The sequence below is a fragment of the Helicoverpa armigera genome, chromosome 10, assembly GCF_030705265.1.
Source record: "Helicoverpa armigera isolate CAAS_96S chromosome 10, ASM3070526v1, whole genome shotgun sequence".
Classification (NCBI taxonomy): domain Eukaryota; kingdom Metazoa; phylum Arthropoda; class Insecta; order Lepidoptera; family Noctuidae; genus Helicoverpa; species Helicoverpa armigera.
This window is the reverse complement of record NC_087129.1, coordinates 9422115-9434744: the sequence shown is the minus strand read 5'-3', so window position 1 is coordinate 9434744 and position 12630 is coordinate 9422115. Positions and strand designations below refer to the sequence as shown.

General features: G+C 34.3%; 1 protein-coding gene across 1 annotated transcript; it reads right to left on the bottom strand.

Moving 5' to 3' along the window:
• Positions 1 to 640: 640 nt before the first annotated feature.
• On the bottom strand, positions 641 to 8475 carry LOC110377401 (cytochrome P450 CYP12A2). Its single transcript, XM_021336290.3, has 10 exons — positions 8118 to 8475; positions 5840 to 5961; positions 5376 to 5509; positions 4741 to 4850; positions 4538 to 4654; positions 4088 to 4366; positions 3743 to 3890; positions 3290 to 3502; positions 1717 to 1888; positions 641 to 1349 (listed from the first exon to the last, which is right to left on the bottom strand). The coding sequence occupies exons 1-10, from the start codon at positions 8180 to 8182 to the stop codon at positions 1198 to 1200; spliced, it is 1512 nt and encodes a 503-aa protein (XP_021191965.3). The 5' UTR covers positions 8183 to 8475; the 3' UTR covers positions 641 to 1197.
• Between the last annotated feature and the right edge of the window lie 4155 nt (positions 8476 to 12630).

Genomic DNA, 12630 nt, shown 5'->3' with positions numbered 1-12630 from the left:
TTGGAAGTTTTCTACTGAGTGAAGTATCTGTAGTAATCTGTGACTAGACTGAAAACATTTTTTTGCACTCAAAACACCTCTTCAAACTCTTCCGTTTTCTAATATGAGTAGGTATTAATTCATAATGTAGTTTTTGAGCAAGACAATAAAGTGTTAATATTTATTTCCGAATATTTATTTATTTATGCCACAATGTTTAGTTTTCAACTGTAGGTAATTTAACTCATTTAAACAGTATGTTGAACTTTGTCGTTCACATGTAAATCTTATTGAAAACAATTACTTAAATACCGCGTTTTGATTTAATTATCACATCACGTGTAACTACATACTTTTAAATACTGGATAGCACGTGTATTAATGAATGAATCATGAATTTGTATGGAATAGTCTTCATACCAACAGTTTCAAAGTCTCTTATCAACTATTGTTCTCGAATGTAAGTACCTAGGTATAGGATATGTATATCTAAAACTTGCAAGCAAAGTGAAATAAATCTCTTTGTTACAAAATATAAATATTTGATCTGTGGGACTCACACACTGTATAATTTGACATTTTATGATCGTTTTTACTTGTGGTAGGAGCCGTCTACCTAGGTATCCATCTATCCATGTATGGCATATTAAAACAAACGAAGTCCATATTTATGACCTTTTTTATTTAAAAAATTATAACAATGCTTATGATAAGTGTTTATAATTAAAATTGATGGTACACAAGAACATCACAGCAAAAATAGCTCTATTATTTATATCTAACTATTATCATACCTCTATAATCACTATATCGTCATTGTTCCACTATTCTTATATTCCTAACACAATCCTTCTCTTCTGTCATAAGTTTTATTAACATTATTTTATAACAATGTTAAAAAACAAAATCGTTGCCCTAAACCGCTCCAGCTAAATCCTATTATGTTTCTTAAAAAAAAGAATATTACATAATTCTTTTTTTGTGACTTCGAATCTCAAAGGCTCTTATAACATTTCTAAAATATAGCTTAACACATTATTGTGCATTGTCTAGTATTATTGTCAACAATATTCTATCTCTCAGACACTAAGGTATCATATCGTTAATGAAAATTAGTGTCCACAAAGAATTTGTCCACGATAAGCCCGTATACTTAAAATAAAAGCGTATCACCTTATACCGAGAATTACAACTAATACAACTAAAATTGAACTTTATTCACACGTCCTTGAATATAAAGTTGTATGGCCCCTTGATATAATTGAGGGCCGCTTGTTGTACTGTCGGCGGGGGTCCAAACCATTCTACTTGGAAGTTTTCTATTAGTCTCGCCACAAATGTGTCCATTTCCAGTTCAGCTATACGACGACCTGGGAACCATAAGGGGAAAAATTATGTTATGTACCTATTTTTTTTAAGGAGTTATGTAACAAATTTTTATAACCTGATGATGACTGTTGCCCTGCGTTAAAATTATTGATTGGGCAGCTTTCAAGAGTCCAAAATTAGACTTGATATTGATAATTTGCTATAGGTACTGCAGTACAAGTTTTCTAAAAGTACTATGACTTCAGAATTTACACTTATTATTATTTACTTATTTAGCACTCTTTTATGTAGGTACTGTATTTCAAACCGTATAGAATTTTTGGATTTATATTTACTCGGGATATTGTTCACTTATTATCAGATACTATGCTGAGAGTCATAAGTTCCAAAATAAAGTAGAAAATATACCTATGCAGCTTCTAGCTCCGAAGCCAAAAGGCGCGTGTGCGAATGGATGAGCGTTCCCATAGTACAAAGGGTCGTCTTTGCTGGCCAGCCATCGCTCCGGGATGTATTCCCGGGGCCTCGGGTAGTGCTCATCTAGCAACGACATGTCTCTATGTGCGAACACAACGTGCATCTGTAATTGGGAGAACAAACATTAAACTTTGATAACTATTCGACAGTACCTACTTCGTAATGAACAGTTTTCTGTCTAGGTATAGACGTCAGCATGTCAACTTATTCGAATTGGTCAAAGGACAATGGGCACTTTGTATGGGATTTGGTACCCGCTCCAACAGTAACGTATGATATAATCATTAGAAAGGTATTTACGTGAAGAATAATAAAAACTATGGGGCTTGCCTCAATTAGCTGTCCGATCCGAGTAATGATAAAAATTGAGTCGACATAGCAACAAGTATGTCATCCATATATGCAAATTCATTAAGAGGCATATGTTGTCAGTGTAACAATTTTAAACTCAGTTAAAAGACATCTTACATTGTTTGAGATACACTCTGTTATAATCTAAAGGTTGTAATAGTCTATGGAGTCATACTACGGAAACACAATCGTCATCTGATTTGACAAAAGTTCAAAACATTTCTATTCATCTTTTTTTATGAAGAAATTCATCATTATCTCAGCACCTCTTGAGGAGCAAGATTGAGTCGTAGTATGTACTATGTAAACATCGTCTCCTGACTTTTCAACTTTTTGATTGTAGATACTGAAAGACTTTCATCAAATACATAAGCTAGTTCTGCGTGAACTACAAAGGTTTGCTAGGTCTTTTTTTTAAAGCAGTCGGCAGGTAAACATTCTAAGAAGGCCAAATTCCTGTTTTTTTGTTACTATACCTACCAGTTTTTATTCAATACAGTTGGATTTAAGAACTACATCTACGTTGATGATTTTTGAACATTACACAGTCTATTAGTCGATGTCACGCGAAATGGACAAGGATTTGGGACTAGTCGTCATAGTAAACATTTTTTGCCTTGCCAAGACCTACGCAATGGTACTGGAATCAACACTGTTGGACAGGGTACCAAAACGCCCATCGTCCTTTTACCAATCGAACTTCAACGTTCCACTATTGTGATAAGGTTGAAAATCTATTGACAGGTTGAGGTAGGTTGATATGCTGTTGTCTGTACGTTACATGCTAGACATTATTTTGATTATTTTATCACATCTACCAATATGTAGAAGATCTGATACCAGTGGATTTTCCACTCGGGTTTTTAAGCCAGACATATTCTAAGTGACGTAATCTTGTTACCAGATTCGTTCTATAGGTTATAATTTGAATCGGTAGTATTCAATTGTTTGCTTGTACCGCTCGTCCGATCCACTTGGAAAAATAGACCGGAAAATCCGCTAGTGTGAAATCACTGTTATTATAACTGTAAGAAGTAGCAGCAATATCCAAAATAGATAATCCAACCAAAAGTGACAATCATAGTGCAAAAGAAATAGAAACAAAAGCTATCGAAAATTATTACCATGTAGACAAAGTCACAAATAAACTTACATCTTTCGGAATCCTATAGCCCATAATATTATATTCCTTGGTCGCCATTCTCATATTTCCTGACACAACTGGCATGATTCTGATGGACTCCTTGATACAAGCCCTTAGGTAGGGTCTCTTTTCTGACTTGGACATTATTTCCTCCCTCAATTTGGCTTGCTTGTCTGGGTGCTTTGCCAGAAGGTAGAGAGTAGCTGTGACTGTGTTGGCCGCCTGTGTAAAATAGATTTTGTTAGAAAAAGAACTAGTTTCAGTTATAGTATAGTTATCGCCAACCTAATGGCGGTTTGGAACCAAATTTCAAACACAAGAATTTGTATGTGGTCCATACTCCTTACACCTCCATCTACTTTCATATTTAAAAATGGTTTCCGGGCAGTGACTCGCGCCAAATTTTAAATCGCCATTAACTTTGGTGAAAACAATACCAATTGCATTATAAGTTATACATACCGTATCTACACCAGCGAATAACATGTCACTGGCCATGATGTGAGCTACTTCTTCATTGATTTCTAACAATTTGCCCAGAACTCCTTTCTCGCTATCAGATTTGTTCTTTAGTTGTTCTTTCCCCTTTTCGATAAAGTGTTTCGTTAGACTGAAAATAATTTAAACATTGTTCCTTTTATATGTCCTCCATGTAAGTATGTATGTTTGCTTTTAAATATCCAAGGAAGCATTGGACTCTCGATAGGATAACTGTCACATTGACAGCTGAACCTGCGAGTCTTTTTGTTAAACATTTTGGCAATTTCGGAAACTTAATCAGAAATAGTCAAACTCAATTCTACTTACTTTTCATGACGCTCATACATTTTCATGGCTTGTTTAAACATAGGGGTTGCAAAATATCTCCAAAGACTTGGCTTGAAGTCAAGTTCGTTCCCTGTTACGAACAGGTCATGGACACATTGGATCAGTTCCCACTCCGGAGAGTCAGCAGGCAGGTTCGGGTCGAAACAGTTTAGTCGGCAGCCAAGAGCTACTGTCCCGATGGATTCCAGTGCCCACAGGTTCATTTCTTTATCAAAGTCGTTGCAGATCATGTTCTTTTCGTCACGATTCTCTTTCATTCTGGAAAATGTTTTAAGCAAAGGTCGTAGAATTAATGACCGTCCGACAAAAGGTATCGTCTGGTCTAAATGTAGATCGTCAAACCTTAACAGCTATATGATGATGATATAAGTGGAATAATCTCTAGTGCTTAATTAATTTATTACGTGATGCTAAAGAAACCATATTTACCTCACAATCATATCCTGTGCTACTTCATCGAGTACTTTCGTGTACAATTTTATTGTTTTTGGTTGCAGCATTATAGGGTTGACCGTCGAACGGAATTCTTTCCACAAATCGCCGTGGCTGTAAAAGCATACGTGAGACTTTATGCTGATTCATTTAAGACGTTTTCCTTATTCTTATACTTGAATATTGTTACATCAACTTACTCAGTAATAAGACCGGTAACGCGTGTTTTGTTTTTCTTATGTTCTTTTCTGTAGTATTCGAGGGACATGAATCCTGGACGAACGGGCAGCCAGTTTTCACTTCGCAGCACCTGAGAGAGAAAGTTTACAATTAAGTTATTCACTTTTTCGATGTGTTTAGGTGGGAAGATTATCTTATCTCTTCAAAAAATTTATAAATGTTGGTATTGAGTTAAAATACTTATGTGAAAGTATTTGGTCTAGTGTTTGGTTTTCTTTTGCAGTATTGGAAAAAAACGGAGAGGCCTACGCCGAGGAGGCGACTACTACATAGTCATAACAAAAGTTAAGAAATAAATAATAATAATCTTAAGCGAATATTTTGAATTTTGTTAATTTTGTTTGTTTGTAAATTGTAAATTCAAATGAAAACTATGAAATTTATAAATTATAATTTAAATGTAATGTGTAATTGTAATATAATATAATGTACCTATGTGTAATATCTGCAATTGTAGTAGAATAAATGGCTTTTTTATTTATTATTTATTTATTATTGGTTTTCTTTTAGACACCTCAACTCATTTGTCAAAAACTTAAATTATCACCTACCAAACATACTTGAGACATTATGAAATCACTAATGATAGACTCACTTGCGCACACGCCTCAGCATCTTGCAGGAGGATCATAGCCGGCTTGCCAAACATAGCGTCGAACCTCACGATTGGGCCGTACATTGCGAAGATTTTCATGGTGCCCTCCGGTCCTTCGATGCCTTGTAGGGCGCCTTGAATTGTAACAGTAACATTGTAATAATGAATGTATGTGTGCATATTTAAATAACTTATTCTACTATATTGAATTGTGTATGAAATAAATTCTAACCTATCATTTCTGTACCATTATGGTGTGTGTGTATCATTATGGTACACACTACTTGATATATATAACCGCCATTTATACTGCACCAACAGATTAGATTTTTGTAAAAACTCACCATAGCCTGACAAGAACAATTAGAGATGAAACATCTTGTGAGTAATTTTTTTTGACGTAATAAACTAAGTAACTGTTATGAAGAACAATCATACGAGGTTTTGTGGTAAGTTTTTCTCACCTCCGGGTAGGAAGTGATGCATTTGCCCAATGATGGGCAAAGACGATGGTCCAGGGATCTCTCTCCATGATTTCAAGTTGGTGTCTGTTGGCTTTACTGCAGCGCTTGCGACTGCTACTGTTCTGAAAACGACAGGAAGATTGTTTATTAATATCTCATCTCGTTTCAATAAACTACACCAGAAAAAATCATTAAGGAATTTAATGTTTGTTGCGAAAATTGCTTTTTAAACGTCAAAATCCCTTCCGCCCTTCACATCGTGCTGTGCCTTTGATCTCAGAGACTAGGAGTTAGTAGGTACTTACGCGTTTTGGAATGATAGACTATTTTTGATCTTTTTTTCTTTCTCTAATATACCAGTAACTGGTTGTAGTCCTAAAGGGTTATGACTTTGTCCTTCTATTGCATCAATGTTACGTATTTGGTTAAACCCGATATCGACGATGACTATGTAGTTTCTACTCTATCTGTATCCGCTACGTGTTCTAATTTAGCTAAGTAGGTACTTTTAACACCACTCTATTGTGATAAATTATCGCTATAAATAATCACATCCTGGTGATAAGATGAATGACTTTTATCGATACACGTAGATTTTATTTATACCTAGATAACATCAAGAGCAGGTGTAATAATAACTTAAAGTAGGTATAATAGAAACATAATACCTACTATTTTAAGTCTGGTGAGTGAGATAAGATTTCTGAGGTTTGTGTTCAGTTGTTTATTTCGTGACTGTTCTATGTTTTGTTTTTATCTAAAAAGATAATAACGTCGAACTTGCTATTGAATTAATAACATGTTCCAGAGGCAATTTTTCTGTTGCTAGAATATCGAAGACGCAAAAGCGAGTTCGGGTTACGGATGTATCCTGTCATATAACTGCCAACGATTTACCAATTGTCAGACCAATTTTATTATCATGTAGACCAGTAACAGTATAATTTATGTAAGTGTTTGTCCAAATATAATATTCTAATTGTCATATAGGTATAGATGAAATAGTATCTACCTTGCTGAGTACCTATAGGTTTGTTATATTTGTATGTGTTTAGATAATAGAAATACATGTATGTATAGGTACTTATCTTAATTAGGCGGCATTAAATGTCTTATCGCCAAGTTATCAACGTATTTATTTATAAATATTTAAAAAACATATATACCTAGTTGCCTAAATAATTTAAAATAAACTAGCGGACTAAAACACATTTTTTACCGCTTCTTAATAGTGAGCAAATTAGGTAAGTAGGTAGGTATTACATTTATAATCTTCCTCACATTTCTAATGCCGAACAATACATAGGTACAGGTAGCTCTGTAGCTATAAGGCGTAAAATAAAAAAAAATACAGTTGAGTCATGATAATAATAAATTAATTAATCTATTTTTTATATTTTTAAATGTTTTTTACTTTTATATTTAATATTTAAAAATGTAATAAATATGTGCAAGAATAAATTAATTAATCTATAATATAAAAATAAATCGCAAAATGTGTTGGTAAGCGCATAATTCAACAACGCCTGGACCAATTTGGCTAATTCTTTTTTTGTTGTGTTTGTTATTGTCGGGAGAAGGTTCTTATGAAAAAAAATAGGGTAAAGTAGAGAAGTCAGTTGACGGGAGCGAAGCCGCGGGCAAAAGCTAGTTAATAATAAAAAAACTAAAAATTTTCTAAATCCATTACCTAGGTACTAAGGGAATTCACCGGTGTTTGCACATTTCATCAACATTTGTTTAGCTCATAATATCGACCAAGTCATAATACAGGAACCCAGACATAACAGTATTACGCACAACCATAAAGTAAATAACCACTAGAGAGCGCACTCGCCAATTTCTTCTAAGAACACGACTCACCACTGCGGGCGGGGGGACGCGGCATAATCCGCGGCTACTATTGGTCAGTTCACGGTCGCTACTAAAGGATCGTACTGATCGTAGCCTTATAGTACGCGCAAAATCACTAACTTTTGGCGAGCGTCGGGGCACTGTATGCGCAGTCAAGTGGTTTTATAGTCTTTGCGCACAACACACAACGATTTGTTATTTACATGGAATGAATTAAATAAGCGCTCATTGAGCGACTCGCTTAGGCGCCATCTAGACTAAACTTTACGCTATCATTATCGCACAAATCTTTGTAAAGTATTTCCCAATGTAACTGATCGTCTAGGCTAGTCTACTCCTTAAACTTCAACAATTAAATATGTAGGAAAAACACAATACATTATAATGAGTATCCACTATAATAAAGAACAAAAACAAAACTAACCTTATAAATTCCTTATTTACAGCCGCTAAATTAAATAGCGGCCTAAACTTCGTCGTCTGCATCATTTTAGAGTTGATCACACAATAACACGACCAACAGTTGTTTGTTATCAAATTACGTGTCACTTGAATGATAGATAATATAAAACAACACTACACTTGATAAATTACACAGGTAAACAACTAGAGACTTCAACATCGGAATATTAACTGTTCATACACACAACACGACATTCACAATTTTGCAACGGATCCGCGATTAAAATCGTATCATCTACTTTCACTCATTTATTACACAGAATAATAAGTATTTTTGACGGAATACGGGATTACAACGATATTTGGTGACTGATCACTAGAGCAACGAATGATCTTCCGAGACGATTATACTATGACTGTGTGAACAGTGTTTATAAACGTGAATGACCTTCAATAATAATAACCCGCTCCGGACGGATTCGTTTGATAAATCTACTGTAGCCGCCATAGGAATTGCAGTCTTATATCTTTGTGATAGAGTTTGGATTTGGTTATCGCATGGTTGTTATTTAGTTTTTGGTTAGATACCTGTGGTGGGGTTTTGTTGACGAGTTTTGAAAGCTGATTAGCTATGTCTAGTGTTGTTGATTAGGCTCATTTGTGTGTTTAATGATTGTAAAATTTGGGAATGTTTAGTCATCACAACATACCTACCTATTAAGAGTTTCAAAGGCCCAATTTTACCTACAGTACATGTCATTAAATAAAAATAAAAGCTTGTAAAAAAACATCCTAACCCTCAGTCCTAACCTTAACCCTACACAATTCCCAAAGTATCACTACGTTATAAAATATTTCTAAAAATATAACAATATCCCAACCGCTACTTCCAGGAAAGGTCTCCAGGAGACCTATTTCAATGTTTATCTAACAAGATTTGCTGTTCGTCATAGACTGTAGAGGAATGTAAGAGGCCCGGGACACTCGGGCCCACTCCTATTATGCTGAGAGCTATCCAAAAAGGTTTATTGGATGATCATAATACAGTTCCAAGTTTAAAAAGTGGATAAGGATTCGTATTTGGTTTCAGCGCCATCTATAATTCGGATTTCGAAAGACTTCTTTTTTTTCATATTGAGTTCTTTATTATAAGGTATGTGAGTATTTCAATCGCTTAAATCGCACATCTTTTAATTTTGCGTAATTTTAAACCTATTTATCGAAAATAAAGTTGTATCTTTAAAAAATATAAATCTCTATATACTTAGATATTGTTTAAAAGATTTCTGCAATAAAATATTTATGTTCTAATAGTAGAGTAGATTTTATGAGCAGTCAATTCAATTAGGTATACTTACCTATAATCAAAATAGATGGAGATGTGTTTAAAATGTTTTCATATGAATATTTTTTTGATGAAGATTGAGAAAACAAGCGTGCACTTTGTCAACATATAAAATATGCATGCTCATATACAAATGGCATAGCAATCTACTCTGAACTTCATCGCTAATATTTTTCACATGAAAAAATGCTTGAAAATGTCTTGTATTTTTTCACAGTGATTGAATTAAATATGAAAATGACTAATTGAAAAGTTGAAAATAGTGATTTAATGTTTATGTTCTCTTTTTGCATTTAATTTGATAAGTGTAATTATACAAATAACTACTAGGTATAATATTGACCCCATTGAGAAATCAAAGTAAAATATTGTAGGTGTACAATAACTCTATTATAGAACTAGCTGTTGCCCGCAACTTCGTCTGCGTGGGCAAGTTTCATACAAACTTTCATCCCCTATTTTATCCCCTTGGGGGTAGAATTGATCAAAATCCTTTCTTAGCGGATGCCTACGTCATAACATCTACCTGCATGCCAAATTTCAGCCCGATCCGTCCAGTGGTTTCAGCTGTGCGTTGATAGATCACTATGTCAGTCAGTCAGTCAGTCAGTCACCTTTGAGTTTTATATATTTAGATATACATATACATGTATACAATTTTAAATAACATACCAATATTATTTATTACTGGCCAATTAACGGGAGCGCGAGTTCAAAAATCCTATTCATTGTTTTCTTTTTTTTTTGTTCTGTGTTTAATCGGCCAGTTTATATTACCAACCGGCTAAATCCCATCCATCCAGAAGATAAAACACTGCGAAAATAAAATAAATATCCCAAACCGATGACAAATGATGGTCATCACTCACAAAAGAAACACTCGGTGGACGAACAGAGTCGTAAATAGGGTTACCATTAATTACCGCAACGTGAAAGGACAAAATAACTTCCGTGGTAAATCTGCTACATTTATTACAGTTTTCATTGAGAATAAAGTTTTTTTTCTTTAAATTAGTTAATTAAATTGGATGAGTTAAATATACAACGGTTTCCAATTTAATCTTGGAAATGGGAGGCTATTTTTATCTTTTCATTAATAAAACTGTTGAAGAATTCGCTTAGTGCGAAAAAGTTCTTTAATTAATAAGGGCTCTTATTAATTTGGTGAGCCATCATTCGTTATTTATTAAATAGCTTAAGCCAGCATCTATACCTACAAGTTAAAAATAATAACGATACTCAATAAAAAAATTGATCCCGAAAACATTTAATCATAATAACAAAAGTTACAGTACAAAACAAACAGCCATCACTCAGAACAACCCCAAACAATGATACGAAATACAAAATTAATCAGGCCACAAAATATCCACCATTGATTAAAGTTACCCTACCCGCACACTGGAGACTAAACAGTTGGCCTACATTTGACTCGATGGTTGGCAATTTTTATTGAAGAACTAGCTTCTGCCAGCGGTTTCACCCGCATCCCGTAGGAACTTCTTCCCGTACCGGGATAAAAAGTAGCCTATAGCCTTCCTCGACAAATGGGCTATCTAACAGTGAAATAAATTTTCAAATCGGACTAGTAGTTCCTGAGATTAGCGCGTTCAAACAAACAAAAAAACAAACTTCAGCTTTATAATATTAGTATAGATATGATGTTTCCAATCAATATTTTCATACATGATCTTTGTAACGTGCGTAGTACCATTCATCTTCATACTGATTTATCAGCCCAAACAAACTATCGGCCGACTAAAAGTTTGCAGCGTGCGGCGGGCACTCTAACGTTGATCCAAATAGCTATTTTGTAAGTCCAAACAAGTGGCGAACATTATGATTTATGACTTGTTTTTGGGCGCGGAAATAGAGTTTAAACTTGTTAGAGCGACCGAATTTGCCGTACACCCCGTGTCAAGCACACTTCGTTAGGTAGAAAATTTTATTACACCAAATTCACCCTTATAAATTCATCAGGGAAAATTGGTCGCGCTAGGAATGTCTGTGGTAGTTGGGTAAGAAATGTGGTGAAGGGTCAAACGTGTATATTCATGGTGTTTCAATTAAAACTAATTACAATAACAAAATTACTATTTGTCCCAGTAATAATTGCTCGAATGTTAATGTAGACTGGCGGTTATATAAACAAAATATTGTGTAGGTGTCAACTAATTTTATAAGCATGTAAGTAACATGAACGTAGCCAGGAAGGAACATATTTATTTGATTTTAGAAAAACCCAACTGCAGAAAGTCTTAGATTACAAAACAAATGTTCACACGTACTAGCTGATCTAAGTTGGTTTACTATGAGATAAATATCTGTAATAGGTATCAAAATATACCTATTACTTATTCAGCAAGGGTATTGCCGTAGAATAGTTCTTGTTATTACCAATGAGAATACTTGATTGTGCTACATTGTGTTCACAAGTCTAGAATGCCAATAGTGTTTGATTTCTAGATGTTTTAGGTGTGATAAATTGTATATATTCATAGTTTCTATTCGATTATTTCGTCTATGATTTTCTTGACTCATGCTTCTAGAATTACTTAAAATGTTTGTGTTGTCTATTTTTGTTTGTAATTAAAAAAAAATGCTTGTCTCCTCTTCTCAAAGGTTAAAATGATTATAATTGAACACATTATAACTTCTTGACATGAATGAAACTTGCGACGTGATTTGCCGTGTGTGGACGCTTTACGATATTTTGGAGCAAACAATTCTCATATAAGTGTAAAATATGTATTTAATATCATGACCCTAAATTAACAGCAACCCAGCACTAACTAGCAATAAAAGTTCTAAAAAATGTTATTAGTTTTACCGCGTAAACTCCTAAATTAAGCGCCAACTTTCCACCTACATTGTACCAGGAAAACATAAAGTATAAGTACATAAGTATTTTTTACGACACTTTAGTTTGTAGTACGAGGTCCGGAGATAACGACGCAGCTCGACGTGTGAGGGCAAAGTTTTTAACGAGCCCTCTCCGATAACAAGTTGGAATAAACGCCAACACGCCAAAATGTTACGTTAGTTAGCACCTTTTTGATGTTCCCGGATATGTTAGATGTGAGGACTTTTTGGAGGGAACTAATGATTTCAAGTTTTCTGTATCATTGTGTATTTTTAGTTAAGGACTTTATTATATTGTTATGATGATAACTATTGACTGTGACTAGAA

Excerpts from the sequence above, each read along its gene's own strand:
- LOC110377401 (XM_021336290.3), bottom strand. The coding sequence starts at position 8,182 with ATGATGCAGACGACGAAGTTTAGGCCGCTATTTAATTTAGCGGCTGTA. Across the intron at positions 4,655-4,740 it reads GTTACCGGTCTTATTACTGA|CCACGGCGATTTGTGGAAAG; the intron begins GTAAGTTGATGT and ends ATGCTTTTACAG. Across the intron at positions 1,350-1,716 it reads CGGAGCTAGAAGCTGCATAG|GTCGTCGTATAGCTGAACTG; the intron begins GTATATTTTCTA and ends TATGGTTCCCAG.